This window comes from Haliaeetus albicilla, chromosome 13 (genome assembly GCF_947461875.1).
Source record: "Haliaeetus albicilla chromosome 13, bHalAlb1.1, whole genome shotgun sequence".
Lineage (NCBI taxonomy): Eukaryota > Metazoa > Chordata > Aves > Accipitriformes > Accipitridae > Haliaeetus > Haliaeetus albicilla.
Genome location: NC_091495.1, coordinates 23,037,631 through 23,059,474, shown reverse-complemented (window position 1 = coordinate 23,059,474; position 21,844 = coordinate 23,037,631). Strand labels below are relative to the sequence as shown.

At 55.1% G+C, this 21,844-nt stretch overlaps 1 protein-coding gene across 2 annotated transcripts; it reads right to left on the bottom strand.

The window, feature by feature from the left end:
* Positions 1-622: 622 nt before the first annotated feature.
* Positions 623-14,374, bottom strand: DLK2 (delta like non-canonical Notch ligand 2). Of its 2 annotated transcripts, none has more exons than XM_069800465.1 (6): positions 14,075-14,374; positions 8,763-8,864; positions 7,049-7,112; positions 4,288-4,418; positions 3,469-3,613; positions 623-2,926 (listed from the first exon to the last, which is right to left on the bottom strand). In XM_069800465.1, the coding sequence occupies exons 1-6, from the start codon at positions 14,145-14,147 to the stop codon at positions 2,149-2,151; spliced, it is 1,293 nt and encodes a 430-aa protein (XP_069656566.1). In that variant the 5' UTR covers positions 14,148-14,374; the 3' UTR covers positions 623-2,148. The 2 variants fall into 2 exon arrangements, with proteins under 2 accessions (XP_069656566.1, XP_069656565.1); XM_069800464.1 differs by lacking the exon at positions 14,075-14,374 and adding an exon at positions 11,006-11,144.
* Between the last annotated feature and the right edge of the window lie 7,470 nt (positions 14,375-21,844).

Below are 21,844 nucleotides of genomic sequence, written 5' to 3'. Positions count from 1 at the left end.
GCCCTCTCTGCACGGACAACCCTACCTGCTCCCAACTGCTTTCAGAGGACACTGACCTTTCCAAGCCCAGAAAGTTGCACCCAGGGACTTTGCTGCTCTTCCTCCAGTTCACAGTGGAGAAGGCCTTCCCCTGAAGAGCCAGAATCTGATTACATTAAAGGCCTCTAATGCTAGTTTATTTCAAGACCATTTTTCCAAGGGAAATTCCCTATCCCTCCTGCCCTGCTCCTAGCTGCCCAAATCCACAGCTGCTTTCAGTTTTAGGATCAGATTGCTCTTCCCATTGGCACCCTTGGACTCAGTCTTGGGTTTTCCCCTTCTCTCCAACACTCTAAGGCAATGTCTAGCAGGTACACACCTTTGCTACACTCTCCTGAGGCAGGTCCCGTTCCTTCCCCCTGAGGCTGCAGGAGCCATTTCCACTGCTGCAGCCAGAGCATGGGGCAGGACAACTCCTGTGCCACAATCTGGGTTTGCATTCTTGGGGGAAGTGATGGAGTAAAAGTAGAAACTCCAGAAAAGTAGCTGAGCAACCTGATCTAATTGGATCTGCTGAGAGCAGGAGGTTGGTGTCCAGATGTCCCTTGCAACCTAAATTATTTTATGATTCTCTGATGCGCTGTTTTTGGGCTTGTAGTTGTTTTATTTGATAAAGGTACATCATCCATTCATGTATTACAAAAATAATCTTTTTGATGAAGCCCCAGTCCCCTCTCTCAGGTCTCCTTCCTGGCTGAGTGCTCACTCCTATGCTCTCTTCACACCATCTTGAACCCAGCTCTGCAACCCTACAGGCCAGTAGTAGGGTTTGGGGTGAGGGGTTTTTTTACCCCACTGCTTAGCCCTCCATGCCCATGAGGAGGCACAGAAAACCCTGGCCCTGACAGAGAGATGCTGGTTGCTGCACACTGGACCAGCACAGGCAGGAGCAGACCTAGTACAAAGGCTAAGTGACCTGGCCACCTACTGCCTGTTAGCCATGCTTTAGCAATGGTGGAGAAGGCAGTATCATATCTGCTTCCTATGGTCATCCCAGGCTCAGTAGCCTGTCCTGCATCCACTGCGGGGAGCTTAGCCTTCGTTGTATCAAGAAACGCTACAATGTCTGATCTGAGGTTAGTGCCAGCTGCCTGCCTCCCAGTGACTGGGAAAGGAAAGGAGGATCTGGATCTTGTATTGCTGCTGAACCAGCCACAGCACATCTCCAGCCTTGTCCACCTCCAGTTTCACCTGCAAGGGCATATGGGAAGGACCAGCTCAGGCCCAGAGGGCCCCAGAGGGGAGCAGGCCATGCTCCTCCTTGTCAGCAAACAACGAGGCAGAAGTGCACACTGGAGAGGGGAAGAAGCTTGGTCGTTTGTGGCCAGAGCAGAAAGGATGGTTTGGTAAGTGGGGGAGAAGACCCCTGTATCATCAGGAGGAAAGTACAGAATGTGTTTGTAATCCCAAGTCTGACAGCAAGAAGAGGGGGCATCACCCAGGGCAGAAGAAGGGCACGAGGAGACCCCAAGTGATCTCCAGAGTCTCTTTGAACTGGCTCACAGAACCACAAGGCCAGGGAGCAAGGGTGTTTGCTTGCTCCCTAGGGACATGGCATCTGAAATGACAGCCTCCAGAAACAGCCAGGAGCCACCCCAACCAGTACTGGGGCAGGGAGGCCCATGCAGCCATGACTGTCCCAAAGGCCCCAGAAGAAACTTCCCAACATCAGTGGAAACAAGGACAAAGCCCCCTCCAGTAGTCACAGAGAGGAGTTACAAAGGGCCTGGCAGAGTCTGGGCTTGCAAGAAGGCTGTGCCCTCCTCAGCACTACCTGTCCTGTTTCTGAGAGCTCATGTTGGACAATACCGGCACTGCATGGCATGGGCTGCCAAGTGGCACGTCACCGCTTCCCTGCAGGGCTGGCCCAACACAGCCCAGCTTTCAGATGCCCATGGGTGCCGGCTGTGCCGGCCAGGTGGGAGACAGCTCAGACCCAGGTGGGGCCATCACACCAATGCTTGAGGCCCAGGGGTTGTGTTGACGCGTTCACTGCCCTGGGAGCCCTTCCCTGCTGCCCAGCTTGTGCCGGCACAGCTCCCCAGGGTGCAGTTCGAGGTGTTTGCCTGCATGACAACCTGCCAGGGCCCAGCTCAGAGTCCTTGCAGCTCACAGTTCTGTCGTCTTCCTGGGCTCGATCAGGACGGTGTTGAGCATGCCCACCTGACACTCCTGGTCTTGGAGCTTCCTTGCAGCCTGAGAAGGGCTTTGGCACCAGTTTGACCTCTGACGGCCCCTCTGCCAGTTCCTCAGCATTAGCAGGACCGTGATGAGGACCAGCACTGCCGTCAGCACCCCGAACACCAGCACTGTCACCAGCTGGCCTTCACTCAGCCCTGAGTCCCTTTGGGTCACCACCTCCTTCACAGAGATTTTCAACAACCCTCCCCCCAGCTCCTTCTCGCTGTGGTTGGCCACGCGCCGCCCTGTGACCACAGTCCTGACAGGCTCTGGCTGCGTCACACCTGGCATCTCGCTGGTGGTGCTTTTCACGCCCACGCCGTTCTCATGGTTCACAGGGTGGTAGGGGGGAGCCCAGGTGGGCTCTGGGATGGAGATCTCGCAGGTTTTGCCAGTGAAACGGTCGGGACACAAGCAGTCATAGTCATTAATGCGGTCGTAGCACTTTGCCCCATTTTTGCACGGCTGGCTCGCGCAGTCGTTGATGTTGATGGTGCAGAAACGCCCTTCAAAGCCCACCTGGCACTGGCAGGAGAAGCGGTTGATCCCATCATGGCAGGTGGCACCATTGGCACAGGGACGCATCAGGCAGTCATCCACATCGTTCTCACAGAGATCCCCCACAAAGCCAGCGAGGCACCGGCAGGTGAAGTTGCTAGCAAAGCCGTTTTCGTCTTGACACTGCCCCCCATTCTTGCACGGAGACCTGCGTGGAGAGAGCAAGGACGGGTCATGGCCCTGGAGAGCAAGCAGCTTCCCCTGCCCCAGGGAGGTAAACACACACAGCTGCTTGCATGGCCACTGGGTCTAGCACTGGGTCTCTTCATGGGGGCAGCTATCTCAAGGAGAAGACCAGGCAGGTGTTTCTGCCTCCCTGAGTGAGAGGCTGTGGGACCCCCTCAAAGGCTGTGGCTGTGCACAGGCCCACCATCCACCATGGAGGGTCTTCAGCCAAATGATCTGAAGAGGAAATGTGCCCTCCTGATGCTCCCCAAAGGCATGATGGGTGTCAGCTCATCACACCTACAGCAGCGAGGGATGGGAATCTGTTCAGATTGCAACAAAGACCTTGCCCCGGTGAGACCATGTGGTGCACACAGCTAAACCAAAGCCAAAGATTGTTTTGGCTTAACTCCATTAGTGCATGGAAATCCACAGATAACAAGCCACGCTGGGCCACCGCTTGGCAGTGCGTGACCCGAAGCTAATGCTGTCTGTAATCTTGCTGCCCTCACTGCTGTGTCTCACCCTGCCTTCTCACATGGCCCTGTCTTCATCTCACAGTCCTTCCCGTGGAAGCCTTCTGGACACAGGCAGGAATATTCCCCGTCTCGATCATAGATGCACTGAGCCCCGTTCTGGCATGGGGACTGGTGTTCGCAGATGTGTATGTCTGAGAGGAAAGAAAAAGGTAGGAATTAGTGAGAAAAGAGGGGCAATGTGGCCAATTCAGTTCCAACACAACCCATCAAACCCAGTGGGGATGAGAAATTGTAGGAGCTTCTCCCACCTCTCCTCCAATGGGCACCTCCAGCAATAGAAGTGCAGTGCCTACGTGGTGCCTCCCAGCTACAGTCTGCAAAATGCACAGGCTTAGGGGTGCAGAGAAAGCAAATCGTCCTGCAGATCTGCACAATGTGAAGACGCTTGCGTGCCATCTGGCTGGCCAGGGCAGATCCCATGGCACACAGGAGCCTCTGAGGCCAGAGGAAGGGAGTCCACCAGCCACCTGCCGAAGGCAGGAAGCCCCAGGGGAAGCAGGAGGTGCTGTCTGGAGCCCAGCCACTGCATGGGAAAGGCAATAAGTTCATCTGCTCCGTTTCCTGAGGCTGGCCGGTGTTGTGGCAGCTCTTGCCATGCAGTCAGGGAGCAGGTGCCAGTAGCCTGACCTCTTCTGCAGGAAGGAGATGGTCCCAGCTGCGGCAGCCAGGCAAGATCCCATCTCCCGGGCAGCCCAAGCGGCATCACCCGGGTGGCTTCTGGCTATGCTGGCTCACCTGTCCATGCAGGGTGTGCTGGGCTTCTGCCCTCACTACCAGAGGTTGGGATGTCCCACCCACGACTCACCTTTGTCACAGAACTTGCCAGCCCAGCCGGTGTGACAGATGCACTGCCAAGGCTGGTGGCACGTCCCATGGAGACACCCTGGCATACGCACGCACTCTTCGCAGTACTCGCCCTCCCAGCCTGGATCACACCTGCAGGAGGACAGGGCATGGCAGCATGATAAAACCCAAGCAGGGGCTGCGGAAAAGCTGGCTGCTTGCCATGCAGGGTTCCCACAGATATGGCAGTGCTGGGAAACCCTCCCAAAGCCCTCCATGAACCTGCTGGCTCCCTCCTCCAGAGGAGGTCAGAACTGGCATCTCATCTTTCCATGGAAGCAAGCAGACAGAGCGGGAGCAGACTCACCCTTTGCAGCCAGAGAGGTGAGGGGGCAGAAACAGAGCTCAGCAGCTTCACTTTTAGTGCCCATGTCCCACTGCTGTCCTCCAGCCAACTGCTCTGTATACACCTCTACATTAGCTGAGCAATTCCTGTGCCTCCCTCATTGCACAGCCAGTCTGACAGTTGGAGAAAAGCCCCATCCTTAACCCTGAACTCCCTGAGGGAAAGGGACAAGAGGCCCCTGAGGCCTGCATGTTTCATTGCGCCCCTTTGCATTATAATGTGTCATTTCCTTTGAAATGCACCGTAATCCAGCTGCAAAACCTTGCTTGCCATGGCTTGTATGGAATAGACTTACCAGCCAGCTCACAAGGGCAGTATGATGGGAAAACCTGCAGAACACAACGAGCCTTCTGGCCCTAGAAGAGCAGGGCAGTGGTGCTGGCTAAGTAAAGCCAAGCTGAGTTGCTCCAGTGGCTTCCCTCAGACCTGCCAGCTCCAAGGGGGAAAGCAAGTGGTAACAAGATGAGAGCTGAGTGGAGGTGGCACCAGCTGCCACAAAAGCTATACTCAAAACAGCACAAAAGTAAAGCTAACAAAACCAATGCAGTCTCCAGAGGAACCAGGGGTGTTCATTTTCATGGCTGGGGCTCATTTCAGCACAATGTGCAGTTGCCAGGCTGGTCCGAGGCTGCACTTTCACACCTGAACTGGCTATTGTCACTGCAGGTTGTTCCAAAGAGATGAGGAAGGTTAAAAAAATAAATATATATGTTAATTAGAGGCTTTTTGATGGGAACAGAGGTGTTACTGTGTGCCTGACAGAGTCTGGGGCAATGCATTCATACCTAGATAGCCATGAGCTTACAGAGGGCCGTGAGCTCCCCTACCACCTAGCACCCACAGGGAGCAGGCACTATCAAGTCTTCCCCTTCCCTAAAAGGGAGATGGCCAACATAAAAATTGCCAGGGAGGGGGCCAGGTAAGCAGCCAACTCTCCCTGAGTCTGGGGTGATTTCAGTGGGATACTGCCCATTTTCAGTGGGTTCAGCAAATGCTCTGGAGGCCTGAAATCTGAAGCAGCAACTCATGTGTGCCTCCACCGAAAAGACCTGCAGCTGGGCCACCCGCCACATGGAGATGTGCAGTGTCTCTGCCCAGGGCTTCGCAGCACTGAGCTCCCCCGACCAGCTACAGCCACCAAAAGGGCTCAGGGAGGAGCGAGCTCTTTGCAGCTGCAACAAGGGGCCCAGCAAAACCAGAGCTGGATGCTCCCTGATGCAGCTGTCAGCGCGGTTATGGTCACCATCAGGCCACATCTGCTCCGTTAGGCGAGAACGAGTGGCCCAGGTGTGGTGTGACACTGGGGGCTGTGCTGCGAAAGGGCATGCCCCAGTGAGAACAGAGTGGCAGTAGGCAGTCTGTGCCCTTGCAGCACAAGTGTCTGGGCCAGCCCGAAGCGGCCTGCTCCTCCCAGGGCTGCTCTACAGGATGGGGGCTCCGGGTGGTCCTACAGTGGGATGAGAGGCAGTGTCCAAGGTCATAGCAGCCCAGGGCAGCCACGTGGTTGCTTCCCAGGCTGAAGTGCAGGGTCAGGCTCTAAGCTTTGCCCCTGCAGGATCTGGGCGCCAACTGGAGCTGGGATGTCAGGGATCATGCACGCACTTCTGCTGCAGTAGCCCCCAGCTTGCTGGTGAGCCCTTTATGAAAACACTCATAGAATCATAGAATCATAGAATCATTTAGGTTGGGAAAGACCTTCAAGATCATTGAGTCCAACCATCAGCCATGCCCACTAAACCATGTCCTGAAGTACCCTGTCTACTCGCTTTTTGAATACCTCCAGGGATGGTGACCCAACCACTTCCCTGGGCAGCCTATTCCAATGTCTGACTCGGAGATCCCCACCACAGCCCACGTTTCTGAGAGGGGACTCCTGATGACCTCAGACATTTATGTGCACACTGGCAGCTCTTCTCTTCCACGCCCCCAGGGAGAGCATCCCCATCGTAAACAGTGAAGAGGTCAAGCAAGCTGGCTGACACCCAAGCCTGCCCTGCTGCCTGATGACTTTCCCCATTGTATCTGAGCCTGAAGGCTGCCTCCCATCACCCAGGTATGGCTGGGCTGTCCTAAGCTCCTATCTAGACAAAAAGGGCTCAGCAGAATGACATCGGTCAGTGTGTAGCGGGGGGGAACCTGGAAACACTGGAGCAAAGGCTGCAGGGGACCAGCAAGAGGTTGAGGCATCAAAATCTCCCACTCCAGAGGGTGTCAGGAAAAAAGAGAGCAGAATTGTCAATTCCAGGCATGGGTGAGCAGCGGAGGAGGCGCTTCAACTCGGGGCAGGGGTGTAGGCAACAAGGACACAGCATCAAGGGAGGGAGAGCAGTTACACTCAGGGGGGCAGCAGGAGCGGAGAGCCAAGGACAAGCTGTACCTGCACTTCCCATCCTGGTCACAGCAGCCATGGGCGAGATTACAGCGCTTGCTGCAGTCATCACCTACAAGGCAGGAGACAAGCGGAGTTACGTTAAGCAGAGACCATAGATGACTCCAGATCTGCCCATAGCCCTGCTGGCTTACAGCTTTTTAGTTCCTTCCTAAGCACTCAGCCTGCCCTTCCCCAGAACTGTAAGGTGGGAGACCTTCCTTTCAATGGCTGGATGCCACATGAGAGATAAGGATTTTGCAGTCACCCAAGCAGCGATAACACTGCCTTTATTGAGAAATGGGACCCTGCTTCAAAACTACTTGGTCTCTGATCATCTTCCCCACCCTCTCTCTGCTGCCTCCCTTAGACTTCAGGCCATTCTGGGCAAGAGCTGGCATTGCCTGGGCATTAAGGCAACCTGTGTAATAGGGCCTGACCCATCTGGGACCTTGGTCCCACAGTCATGCAGCAAGCATGGTGGGAAAGCTCAGGGCCAGGTACTGCGAGGGGCACAAAGGGACTGAGGATGGAAATGGAAAGCATGGCTCCTCTTCATCTCCCAGGATGTCCCCATCCCAGGGACAGCTATTGGCATGGAGCAGTCTGGTTGGGGCTCCTGCCCTCCACCAGGACCCAGCTGCCAGTACTCCCCCTCTGGCATGGGGAGGCAGCACTGGGCATCACATGGGGCCGGGTATCCAGTTCTGTTTATTTATTTAAAGGCCACAGAAGCTGTAACTGAGCCATGGCCTCACCTTGACACTTCTCATCCTCTGCTTAGCACTGGCCTGCTTTCTGCAGCCAGGTGTCCCCTTTCACCTCCACCTTCCCCTCTCCCCCATCACTTGCTTGCATCTTAGCCCCACAGGGAGCTGGCTCACACCGGCTCCACGGGCAGGAGAGCTAGAGCAAATGTCAGGAGGCAGGGGGTTTCTCCAGGAGCCCAGCACGATCCAAGGCCAGGCCCAGGAGATAAACACCCTTACATGACTGAGCCCCTCCATCCTGGACCAGGCCAGGTTAAAGCCCCCATGCCAGGAGGCACGCTCAGGCTTTCCCCAAGCCATGTGATGTGCTGCCTAGGAAGTGACCAGGGGGAGATATCCCTCATGCATGTGTGTTTGCTGCAGTGAGGCAGCAGGTCCCACTGCTCAGGATAAGAGCCTCCCAAAATAAGCCACCGTGGAGCTGGAGCAGCATCCTGGGACTGGTGAGCCCAAGCCTGGGTATTGTCGCCTTTCCTATTTGTAACCATCTCTCCTGGCAGGTGGCTTTGGGAAATCATTGCTTATCCGGAGCAGGGAGAGAGCAAACTAACCTTTGGGAAGGGATTTTGTCTCATGGGATCCAGGATTAGCTGTTCAGTTTTGGGATCTTCTTTCCCCTTTGCCCTGCCTCTCTGAACAGGCTCATTGGTTCAGGGACACATTCATCCTAACTGAGAGAGGCAGAGCAGCGGGACCTCTCACTCCTGGTCTGCTCAGGCACTGTCACCCCCATGGGCACCAGAGTGAGGGTCTCTACAGTTGGCACCAGAGTGAGGGTCTCTACAGTTGCCACCAGTCACCCCCCAGGTGCTGGATGACTGAGCAGCATTTTCTGTCTTCTAGGCCAGGCCAGCTCTATTTTGCATGCAAAACTGAGGAGACTTCAGCAATGCCAAGGACAGGTTTGGAAAGGTGGATATAAAAGAGAAGGACCCATGTCTACAGAGACTCACCTTGGGCAAGCTGGTGATGGGCCAAGAGGATCCAAACCAAGGACATGAGCTGGAGACAGAAGCTCCTGAGCATGGTCAGTGTGGCCCCACCGAGATGAACACCTATAGGAGGAAAAAGCGCAAGCTCAGAAAAAAATCCCCTGGCTCACACGGCAGCTTCACTTCACGCATCCCTTCCGCTCTGCTACCTGGGAGTTTTGAGTTAAAACATCCAGTTTTGTACAGACTTGTCACTGCACTCCTCTGTCCTTCCAGACTCCTTCCTCTAAGGCAATGTTGGAGCACTAAGAATCAAAAAGCCTTTTAAAAGGTGTGTACAGGAGAACTGAGTGTGCACACTCAATCCCAAGCGTGTAGTAGCTCAGGCTGTCACACCGCATCTTGGAGCACCTGCCCCTGCTAGCTGCTGTCAAGAGAGCAGAAGTCTCCAGAAATACTAGTCCAGCTGTGGGGACCTTCATCTTTCCTCCCTAGGTTTGGGAGGCTCCTGTGCATGTTCAAATGAATAGAAGAGCTCAGTCTTTTTACAGCACCCAGGCTGCTTTTCAAGCCCTTCAGGAGGGCAGGGAGTCAAGTAGATCTAGCAGACAAGCAGGCGGTAAACAGCAGCCCTATTTCATTTTCCAAGCAAGGGTATGAAGCAACATGCACTAGACCTGGGCTGCAGCCCCAGGTAGGAAAGGCAAACACGCACCTCTCGCTAGGTGCGGTCCTTTTCCTGAGCTGTCCTGCAGAGAGCCCTGTCAGCCCAGGGTTCCTGCACCCATCTATTTTCTGACTGCCTCCTGCCCTCTTGAAGTAACATTAAATACTTTCCAAAAATGCTTCATTCCCTCCCAGCCTTCTGGGGTTGTTAAGGGCAGGAAATTTGAGGGTGATATCATAAATATATTACTATAATGAGATGGGAGGAGTTAAACAGTTCTGCTAGGAGAGTGGTGAAGGTATGGAGCAGACTCCATCCAGCTGCGTGGGTGTGATGGACAGGGGCCATTCCACTTTCAGCTTGACTCTTTAGCTCAGGAAGGTTGCGTTGGGTTGATAGTTGCATGAAAGACTTCTCAGATGGGGACAGAAGTCCTCTCACCCATCCACACATACACATGCATTGCAGGAAGAGGTTCTGGGGTCCCTGCTAAGGGCTTCACCTGCCTGGACCAGGCAAAATAGCCCACAAAAGCAATGATGTTGCTCAAGGCATCTCTCCAGCAAACAAACCATCACCAACGAAGGATGCAGCATTTTCAGAGGTGCTACAGGATGTTACTGTCACTGCCCCAGCCAAATCCCAGGGCGGACCACTGCATCCTCCCTCCCCATGGTCCCCTTTTCACCATGCTCGCAGGACCCTCCTTCACCTTCTGCCCCAAAACGCTGGGCGGTGGCAAACAGCAGCTGCATTTCAGGGGAGGGTGAAGCAATTCCTATGAAACTTATAAAATAATTTAGGGCTGAACAGTTGGTATCCTGTTCCTTCAGGTCTGTGAGCAGCTCAACCTCTGACCACATGTCATTGCAAGGGTCGTTTCCCCATGGCTCCCCACAGCCTCCCCATTCGACGCGCAGCCTCTCAGACCTCCTGACGGGTGCTGCTCCCAGCTCCCACCCAGGGGCCGTCCCGGACCCCAGAGAGGCGCCGGGGGCATCCTGGGGGGCAGCCGGTGCCCAAGGGAGGTGTGAGCAGCACCCGGGCAGGCCTGGCTTTGGGTCGCAGGGACACAGGGGAGGGAGCTCTCTCCTCCGCTACCGCCTGGCCGGCTTGGGGGCTACCAGCCCCCCCAGGGGCTGCGGGCTATTAGGGACGCCCCCGGGGGCTATTAACCTCCCCTTCAGGGGTATTAGGGACCTCCTTACGGTTGGCGGCTACCAGGGACAACCCCAGGAGGGGGGCTATCAGGCACTGCCCCTAGCCTGGGGGCTATCAGGGACCCCTCCGGGCTGGGGGTCCGGGGGCAGGGGTGGGAACCCGGAGGATGCCGCGCCGCTGCGGCTCGCCGCTCCTGCCACCCACCCCCACCCCCGCGGCTTTGGGACCAGTGCCCCCCGGAGGGACACGGCCACTGGGGTGCCCGCCTTCCCCCCCCGCCCCCGGCCGGCCGGCCGGAGGGGACGCTCCGCGGAGCCCCGCACCGCCCCGGCCCCGCCGGTCCCGCTGCGGCCGAGGCGGCGGCGGCGGGGGGGGGGGGGGGGCCGAGGGGGCCTGCCTGTCCCCGCTGCGCGCTGCCCCCCGCCCCCTTGCTCACCTCGGCGACGCGGCGGGTCGTGGGGCTATCGCGGGGTGCGGCAGCGGGGGGCGGCCATGCCCGGCGCGACGAGGCGGCGGCGGCGGGGCTGAGGAGGCGCGGGGCTGCGGAGGGAGCTGCTGCTGCCGCCGCGTGTTCCGCGCCGCTCCGCCCGCCGCCGCCGCCGCCGCCGCCGCCGCCGCCGCCGCCGCCGTGCAGCCCCGGCCGCCTGCCAGCGGCTGCGTGTGCCTGCACATCCCCGCTCCCTCCCCGGGACATCCCGCCTCCCGCCGCCCCAAACCGCAGGCAGCCCCCGGCCCGGCCCGGCCCGCCCTGCCCGCTCACCCCTGCCCTGCTCCCGCCGCCGGGGTCGGGGGGGGCCCGGCCCGGCCCCACGCGGGGCCGCCCCGGGTGGGGGCTGCGTCTGCGAGGGGTCACAGCTCCCGTCCCCCAGGACCGGCGCGCAGAGGATGGAGGGGTTGCCCTGGGCTGGGGGCGCCCCCCTGGGGCGTGGCCTGCTTCGGAGACCCCCGCCCGGGGCTCGGGGGACTGCAGCGCTCGCCCCCTTGGCGCTTGCAGACACACGCTTGGGTAGGGGCTTTGGCCCGCTGCTGCCGGCCTCCCGCGGGGCACCCGCGCCTCGCAGCCTGGTTCCTCTCTCAGAAATAGGTGCAGGATGATCCGAGCCCTCATTTCGCTCAGATTATCCAAAATAAGCAAAAACCGCTTCCTGCAGCCCCTCCCTGCCAGCTTCAGGGGCCACTAACACACCTTCACTGGCAAACTGTAAGGTTAAGAAGCCCCGTCCTTAAAATAGAGGTGCAACCTGGAGTGGTCACCCCGTAAGAAATAAGCCATCTGGTGAAGCTGCGGTCCTCGGCACTTCTCTCGCTGCTGCTCACAAGCCATGGACACCCGCGCCTTGGTGAACAGTAAGACAATCACATCTTTAGGAGGAACAGCTGCCCGCTCTCCTCATCACCTTGCACGGCCTTTCTGCTACTTGACAAGCAATCCTTAATTAGATTACAGGTTCACCTCACCCAGACCTCTTCTACCCCTGCGCCCTGTGAGTTTTGCTGTTTTCCACCAGGAAGGAAGAAGAACCATGTCCTACTGGCACTTATGTGGATGCTTCCACATCCCATCTCATCTCACCAGACAAATCTCACCCCGTTCCTGCTCTCACCTTCTCCAGTCCCCCTGGCCCTCTGCAGTTCCTGACAGCCCCATCAGCACCACGCACCCTGCAGCAGCCGTGGGTGGCACTGCGGGCCCCAGCGCCCCGGGACAGCCCAAGAGCCAGCAGCCCTGTCAAAGACCAGCTCTCTGCTGGCTCTGACTGTGGACCCCTGCTTGCTCCATCCTTGGCAGGTCTGGACAACACAACCCTACTGAGCAATAACATGGGAGCCTCCCACCCTGCCCACTGCCGCAGGAGCTGCCTCCTTCCTGCCTCTTTCCTGCTCTCCTGTCCACCAGGAGCAGTTCCTTCCCTTGCCTGCCTCCTCCTGTTTCCATCACCCCACCTAACTGCTCTAAGGTCCCCGAGAGCCAGAGAGGTCCAAACCTCCTGCTGCTCAGGCTGCTCCATCAGCTCCTTGGGTATTTATGGGACAGGTGTGCACCAGCTCTGTTCTGAGATGCTACCTGTGGTTCTCCACCCATTCTCATCCCCTGATCCTTCACATCCAGCTCAGCTTGCTTCTGAGTCCTGGTTCACAACGTATCTAGGGCTTACAGCAAAAGGGAGAGGGGGAGGCTGAGGGCAAAGCAGAGCTCCTGGTACTTGGTTACGAACCAGACAGCCTCTCCTTCAGTCACTGCTGCTCTAGGACCTGGGAGGATCCACCTTTCTCCTCTAACCCCTGCAACACCCTGCCTTGCACTGTTTGCTCTGCCAGTCATGGTTGGAGGCCAAGTTTCTACTGGTGGCACCTCCAACATTGAGTGTAGGCTGCTCAGCCTCACCCTCACCTCCTACTTGAAATCCTACTGCCTACACCAACTGTCTCAGATACGACACCACCTCCTGCAACATCCTCACCTGCTCTCGCACTCCTCTGAGGGGATCTGCCCTGGTCCTGACTGCACTGCACTGCAATGCCATTGCACAACCGTGCCTGGGTGCTCTTAAACCTCACTTGGCTAAATGCACCTAAGAAAACTCCATGGACGCCATGTGTGCATTTGAACAGGCAGGTTAGGAGGGTGCTTGTGGAGGGGTCCCTGCACACGTTGATATCTGTAGGTATCTGTGTCCACAACACGAGTGCTGTGGGAGAGGGAGATGGGGTTGGGTTGCAGTCAGCAGAGCTAGACATGTGGCTTTCCCTGTGCCGCTTCTCCTGGAGGTGAGAGCCATGGCACGGAGTGAGGGCCATCCAGGCTGAGGAGGTAAAGTTGGTTGCTGGACATCTGAATGCCAAGGCAGGGGAATGGAGAACAGAAACCAGGGTGGGATTTCATAGAGGGGGAAATGGGTGTATTTCAGTAAATGGGGTTTGGGGTTTGAGGGTTTGGGTTTGCATGTGAGTATCACAGACAGAAGCAGGCAGGGATGAGTGGGGGTAAAAAAGGTGAGTACAGAGGAGGGGGAAGGGACCAGAAGGGAACCCCAAGTACCATGGATCTTGGGTGTGCTCCTTCCTCAGCACTAAAGGGCTCCTGTCCCATCCCCAGGCACACTCCCAAGTCCCAGGCTTGCTCTGGCAGTCCCTGGGCTGCCCAGCGTGATTCAAGCAGAGCAGGTCTATTTGCAGACCCAAGAAAAGGGTGTTGAGGAGGGGATGCCTGTGCTTGGCTTAGACCCTGCTCTACTAGGCTCTGATCCCTGCCATGCCATCCCTAGAGGCGTCTCAGATGGAACAGCTGCTGGGTCAGAATTAGGAAGGATTTTTTCCTAGCCATAAGAGTTCCTCCGCTGCTTTTCCCTCCGGTGAAGGAAATCTCACAAAGCAGGGACCTGGAGTGGGAACGGGAACAACCTGTCACCACAGTCTCCCCCTCCAATGCATGCCAGCTGCAGGCTCCCTCCCCTGCCGTTCTTCCAATGCACCATCACCGCTCTCAGACAGAGGGAGGAATTACCTGTCAAAACCAGCTGGAGCTGCTTCCCTTTCTTCCGGTGTCTGGAACCTGCACCTTGGAGGCAGCCGGACATCAGGGGCGAGGAGCAGATGCTGGGCTGAGGGAACGGGTGATGTCTCTTCTTCTCCTCCACCAAGCAGCCTTCCCCGGAGCAAGGAGAGAAAGAAACTCTTCCCTGTGCAGAACTCCGGAGAAACTCACCCCTTCCTGCCCACTCTAATCCCTCAAAGGAGGCAGAGGAGCGGCACAAACCAGCTGGAGAAAGACCGCAAACACCTCCAAGCTGCCAACTCAAATGATCATCCTCTCCCACAGCTCTCACTCTGGGTCACCCTCTCTCCCTTACGCACGGCACCAGCCCGGGGTCTCTGGGTTAAAACAAATGTTCTCCCCCAGCTCACCCCCCTTGCTTTTCCCATTCCACCCCAGCCCACAACAAACATCAGCAGCTCGCTGGCCCTGCAGCCATGTAACCCAACCCCAGCCATTGTTCCCCCTTCCCCAAGGTCTATATTTGACTCTGCAGCAGCACCGTGGCTGTGCGTGTGTGTGCGCGCACGTGTGTGTGCGCGCTCACTGCACACGCACGCTCCGATATTTGTTCAGAGCCTCATTCCCCAGATGCCCGAGATTGCTTAGAAATAGCTTCCATGGGCAGTAGGTGTTTGTGCCTGCAGCAGGGAAGTGGAGGGAGCAGGCGAAAGAGAAGCAGGGAGAGGGTGAAGGTCAAAGGTGGAAAACCTCCTGGCTCTTCCCTTCCAATTTGCACCATCTCAATGATCTGCTGCTCTGCGGAGCATGGCTGGGTTGACAGATGACAATGCATACACTCAACAGAGGGACTGGCAGCAGGTCTGGGGAATGATGGAGAAAAGGCCAAGCTGTGGTCTTGGTGACTCCATCCTGTGTGGCCCTGCCCTAAGTTTTGCTCTCTGGTGGCAGAAGTGCAGCTCAGCCTCCAAAAGCCCTTCAAACCTTCCTAGGTCTGGTGGCTGAGGCCACCACAAATGGCACTGGGGAGGGAAGTACCTAATTCCCTTAGCCTGGTGGCTCTGCAAGGGGTGCTTCAGCATATGGGAGTTGCCCCGGGATTCACCCTCCTCTGTTTCAGTACTGCATTAAGGGTAGCCACCCTGGGCTGCCCCGGGATGTATTTTGTGTTTTCCCAAAGCCTCCAGGAATGCTGTCCAAGCCCAGTGTCATATTCTCCATGACCCCAGAGTCCCTGGGAACACTGCCTAGACTCGGCCTGAGCTTCTTTTATTTGCGTCCTTTGCGGCCTGCCAGGACACAAGGCAAAATCAGAAATAAGTGCTGTCAAAATGAACAACAGGAAGGATCGCCTTTATCCTAAACATTGATGATCTGGGGAACTCATTGCCACTGGGTAACGAGAAAAGGCATTCATTTAAAAAATAACTAGACATTTATACAGATAGTGAGAGTAAATAGGAATGAACTCCAAAGAGCTGTAAACCCTCTTGCTCCAGGGCACTGAAGATGAGCTCTAGGTCATGGAGTAAGGAGCAGCTTTCCACAAGGGCAGGTTCTTCAGCAATTTTGCACAGAGTAATGCTTGTACCTTCCCAAGCCATGCGGACCCAGCCCTGGAAGAGGAAGGATGCTGGGCATGAGGAGGCACCATCCATACATACCCACTGGACAGAGGGGTGGCTGAGCATACATTTCCCATCACCAAGGCCAAGGGGGGCTGGACTGTATGGATGTTCCAGTGGTGCCTGTGAGAAGTCCTGTCATTCCCAGCTGTTCAGAGCCAAGTGTCAGCCTCCATCCAGCTCACCTCTCCTCCACTCCAAGCCAGCTGCGGCGAGTCCCTCATCATCAGGGCTGCTGCTTCTTGAGGGGTGTCTGTATCTTGCACTGGCCGCCAGACAGCTGCTCTGTTGGGACTAGCTAAAATCTGACCGTGTGCTGGGCTACTCCACTAAAACAGACCCTCTGAGCATAGGAGAGTGCATGTGTCATTGTAATAGACTTGAGTTCATTACCTGGCAGCCTCCAAACCTGCTGTGAGGAGCTGGAAAAGTAAGCTTAAGACATATGTTATGCTGAGATACAGATTCCCAGCGTCCACCCTCAGTACTTCTATCCAAGACAGGACAGAGCCACCAGGAAAAAAAAAAAAAAAAAGAAATACTAGAGGTAAAAGGCGTTAGACTTGAAGAGAGAGGGAAAGAGACAGAGGTATATATGGAGGGTGGCTAGAGAGATGTTTTACCTTGCACCCCCATAGCTCAAAAGACTGACTCATGCCCCTTCAAAAAAACCCCATGAGTTCATTGAGAAAGTGTAGGATCTTGTTTTGTCCTGTCATTTTTGGCTTCCCTCCGCATGCGTGTGTGACAGCTAATGTCAGGGCTCTCCCAAAGGCACAGACTTCAGGGGGTGTGCCCATTCCCCCACCTGCCTTCTGCTGCCAGGAAGAGGTCTGAAGGACCAGAGCAGGAAGGAAATGTCTTTCAGGCTTTCCCTTTGCTGGCACACACCTGCAGGTGCCTCGAAGCCCACCTTCAGCCGTGCCCTCTCCCTTTCCCTTTCCAGCTGGCAGCTCTAGCAGTGAAACATCTTAATCTCACTGGGAGCACACAAGCATTTAATGGGAGCCTCCTGAAGCAAATGTTTTGAGCTTCCTCAGTGCTTGCCTCTGAGCTTGCTCCTGGATATTTACAGAGGTTGGTATATCTTGGCTTTTGCAGTGAAACCTGGCAGGAGTGCCTGTTGCAGTGAATTTCAAGGTCATTTTACAAAACTACAGCTGGTGCTTAGAAAGGCTTGAACCCTGGGTGCTGAGGAGTCCATAATTAGCAGCCCCAGGGGATGTGGACTGGTGTTGGGGGGGAGGCTAATTGCAGACTGACTGGCTCCTTGGCCTTCAGCACCTCCTGTGAAGCAGGGAAGCAGTGTGCTCAGCCAAGCACCAAGTGTGTCCTAGGGAAAGGTAATTCCTCCCCGGCCTGCCTGGACCCGTCCCTATAAACAACAAGAGCTGCATGGGGAGAGCAGTACTGCAGATTTCACAAAAAAAGGTCTCTGTGAGCTGGGGATGTGCGCTAGGCATGCAGAAGGGCTTCTCAGAAGACGACACACAGCCACATGCCTCTACCTGAAAGAGCCCGTGTGTCCCTGCTCTGCCCTCAGAGGGCTTGGGGGATCAGCTCCTTCCCCCCAGTCTGTGCACCCTGGTGAAGCGCTGTCCCCAATACCCCGGCATGCAGTGTCCTCCCCTCGCATGTGGGCGAGCGCTCTGCCCCACACCTGGACAAAGCCCCTTCTACCTGCGCACGCCGGGGAGAACCAGCATCACGCCTAACCCCTCCACCACCTCCTGTGCACTCTGGTGAGACATCCTCCCCCTTCCTCTCCACATACTTTTAACTCAGTTCATTTCAAACACTTTATTAGCATGACAAGCTAAACAAGTTTTGACAAAGGGGAAGAGAGGCAGATCCCCTCGAGTCTCGGTCTGAGACTGACACCATGACTCCAGCCTTTGCTTCCCATGGGGTTTTGCCTTGCATTGGAGCAGCCATCCTGGCCATCGGGCACATGCGCCATTTCTCTCCACTCCTTCAACAGGCTAAATTGCTGGCATGGGAGGGCAACTGCCCTTCAATCTCTGTTGCACGGCAGCATCCATGCTGGATTTAGCACCCGTTGGGGTGAAGGCTTTTCAGGTAGTGTTGGCGGGGCTTGGGTGAGGCTGCCAGGAGGAGAAACTGTGCGGTGCTGGGGAAGCTGCTCCTGCAGGGAGCTCACCCCAGGGAACAGTGGTAACTGTGGTATGGGTCCCAGCTGGGAACTGGCTTTTTCCAGCAGAATACCCTGTGTAAGGTCACAGCCTGATACCTGCTCTGTTGCAGAGTCCTAGAGCCACACAGAGTAAGAGTTGGAGGCACCTGTGCAGGGCTCAGTGCAAGAGCCAGGATCAGTTCACTGGCTGAGCATAGTGTGGAGCCAGCAGTGAGCAGAGATGAGGGGGATGCCACGACCAAATACTTGAGGCCAGAAGACCCTGATTTCTGCTGCCTGCCCCCGGGAATGATGCAGCCAGCACAAACCAAGCGCAGAGAGTACAAATCCACCACTGCCAGGCTCTGCGCTTCCTGCCCCATGATGAAAGACTGCGCTAGGGAAAGGGCAAGAGGCGAGTGCCAGCTGTTGCTGCACTATTTTATGGCTAGTTAGAAATGGCCAGTAGGGGTCACTGATATCTATTTATTTTATTCTATTCTATTTTTATACATATGCATTTATAAATATACAAAACATGCATAGGCAGCAATTGTAATGGAGAAGTGTTGATGTGCAATGTGTTCATCAAGTATACAGGTTGGAGGAAACTGTATGAAATACCAGCGGGAGCTGTGCATCCCTCTCTGCTCAAACTCCGTGATGGCATGAAACCACCGAGCCATGCCAAGCACCAGGGTACTGCGGCAGTGGGTTTCTGTCATTCTCCAGTTCTGCCTTCACCTTCCATCCTGTATTGGCAGAGATGGTTTGAGAGAGATGCAAGAGATTCAGAGATTCAAGCCTCAGGGGCAGGATATTGTGTCTGCTTGTCTTTCTGTGCAGTGCCCAGCACAATTACATCCCAGCCATGATGGGTGCCTTCAGGCAGTCCCATAAGACAAACAGCACTTTGTGTTGGGATGGGTCAGCATAGTTCTGTTCTTCAGCCGCTGTTGCTGGGGATCCTGATAGCAAAGTGTTTGCCTGTGAAAAAAACTCCAGGAGTTTTCTGAGGGTTGCTTCTTCATGTTAAAATTGAACCCCAACCCTCACTCTTATGTAGCTGTACAGCCTGAATTATACACATGGGTGTTGTTAGCAACTGTTTTACTGGTGGGTTGTATTTTTCTGGTAGGTGCATGCTCTAGGCATACTGGCAGGATGTGTTTGGCTGTCCAATTCTGCATCCACAGACTTGTTTGGTTGTCCCAGGCTGGCTGTGCTTTGCTGATCTTACTGTTCCCAAAATGCAGTTGGTTTTGGGTGCTGAGCTCCTCTTGTACTGGTATACCCCAGAGTGCAAGCTCTGCTCAAAATATGTCTCAGGCTTTTTGGTTTTGGTGGGCTCAGCCCATCCATGAAACCTCTTCTGCCTCTCAGGTTTTCCCAGCTGAGGTCTACCAGGGAATCCTCTGTGCAGCTGGAGTCAGAGATGTAGCGGAGGAGACAAGTGTTGCCCAAGAGTCCCTTCAGGACTGCAGCATCCAAGTCAGAGGAAATGGGACTTCATGCAACTCTCAGGCAAGTGACAGCCTCTGAGCCGGCCACCAAAGGGTGGTCTGCTACCTGCCATCTTCCCTGCTTGACCTGGGTTGGTGGGGAACTTGAGAGGACCAAGCCTGCACTGCCTTCTTCTGGTGGGGAGACATTATTTCTGCCATCTACTTCTTCACTAGCCAAGACTGTAGGCACTTTAGAGGGATTTGTCCCTCCACAGGGTGGCACCTGCCCCTCCAGGGGTTCCTTTTATACAGTTACAGGGGTCTATATAAAGTGCTGCCAGCTGGAAAGTATTTTGAAGAGATTCCTCCCTGCTCGTCACTAAGGGTCATAAATTCAGCTGGTATTTGAGAGAATCTCAAATGTACTTCCAGGACTGTTTGCTGAGGGCTTTACATCCGCCAGAGGCCCCTTAAAATAAAAGGATTATTGGGAGTCAAGTGTTAAATTACCTGGTGCTTGTTAATTGAACTTCAGAGGCTTTAGCGAGCAACTGGCTCTAGCAGGGAGCAGCACTTTGGTATTAATGGTGTTATATAAATGAATATAATGTAACCTAACGTCTTGCTTCCGCATCATGTCACATCTCTGGGCTCAGGGCAGTGGTGAGTCCAGCTCACAAGCATACCGGATTCGGGAAAAGGCAGGGTGGATGTGTGTGGAGAGGGAGAGGGGTTGGGAATTAAGGCCTTCGGGATCCGAGGAAAGCGTTTTTCAGTGCTCAGAGCAGGTCACTGGTTCAGGCATCCTGAGTTCAGTTCCAGTCTCCCTTTGGCTGTCTGACCTTAGCATCTGATTTTGAGAAGAGTTGAGTTTAATGGAAGCAGTAAATGCTGAGACCATCTGAAAATCAAACTCTCTCCTTCCTGCAGGGCTTATTTCACCTAGACTTGCAAAAACCTTGAAGATCCTACTCTGACAGGTTACCAAAAGAAAGCAAAGGACTCTAATCATTGCTGCCATCAGTGTGCACCCACGGAAACTTGAACAGACCACAACTGTGAAGGCTCCAAGGCAGCAAGGCCCAGTGGAAATGAGAAACCTCATCAGCTATGAAAATTTCATCAGCTGGCGCTGTGGAAGCAAGAATCTGGAAGTGCAGAGCAGATGGGCAGCCTGGATTCTTGGAGCCATTGTCCTTCTGCTTGTTATCTGACTCCGGCACAGGGAGGATTTGGAGAATTTATGGGGGCACAAGTACCGAAGGCTTTCTTGAAATATCCCTGGCTGACGCGTGGCATGGTGCAGACGGCACTTGCTGGGTGTGCAGCAGACGTTTTTGCACAATATTCCCAAGGTCACGGAAGTGGGGTCCTGCTGAGCACCTGTCTTTTATTGTGTAAGAGAGGGGACCATTTGGGCAGAGTTTGCAGCGCTGTGAGCCTGGTACTACGTGAATGCAAATCTGAAGGCTTTGTAAATGTAGCACACTGAGGAACATCATCCAAATACTACCAGGACTTTTCTAGACCACGCAAATTTCCTCTGGACTAGGCTCCATTATTTACCATGTGAGTAATCAGTTCAGGAGATGTTTGTGAAAGAAACAATAATGGGGAAGGGGAGCAGAGGGTAAGTCTAGGCACCAGGCATGAGAGGCAATGGACAAAGCACCTGTATGAGCTCAGTGTGGAATAAATGGGGCAATTTGGTTCAAAATTAAAATGTATTGACTTCTTGAAGTCCCAAGGCTAGAACAATAGAGTGAAAGGGTTTGCAAATAAAGACCAAAGCACATTACCAAATTGTGTCCAGGTTTGACTAGCTCTTGCCCACCTTTGACTGGTACCTGATGTCCTCAGCCCCTCTCCTTTAAGGAGCAGGCAGTTGTCCTTGGAGGTTTTACGTGGACTTTTCCATTTACCACTCTCCCCTTTCCCCCCTCCCTCCTTCTCCACCTGGCCCCACAGATGGGGTAATACATCCCTAGTGACAGGCTGTGATATGCCCCAGACTGTCAGAATGTTTCTCAGAAACTAAGGCACTTAACAATGGGAAGGAGCTGATCCTGGACACTGGCTCCCAGAGAGTTGTCCTGGCTGGCAAAGATGTGAAGAGGGCAGATCGCCTGCAGTTACTGTAAGCCCATTTTGGGGTCCTGAGTGCACTAATTGCTGTGACCAGCCTATACCATGTTTTTTCAGTCATCTTCATCAACTCAGGGGTTGAGCTGCCTCTTTTCAAGGTCTGCTCTCAACTGTGTAACCTTGGAGGTAGTCTGTGAGGTGACCAAGGGCTGCAGCCTGGCTTCTCTGTTGAGCCTCCAGAAGCAAACGCAGGGGCAGGAGCAGGGGCAGGTTCTTCATCCTTCCCCAGCCAGGCGAGAGGCCTCTGCCAGAGCCATGCAGCGAAAGAAAGGCAGCTCAACAGCCTGTCGGCCCATCCCGCATCCTTCAATACATTTGAAGACATCTCAACCCTGCCCATTTCCCACCCGAGAGCACACAGGTCCCGGTGTGTTGGTCCATCCCTGTGCCGTGCCCTCGGTGGTACTTTTTGAGCCGGCTTGTCTAATCA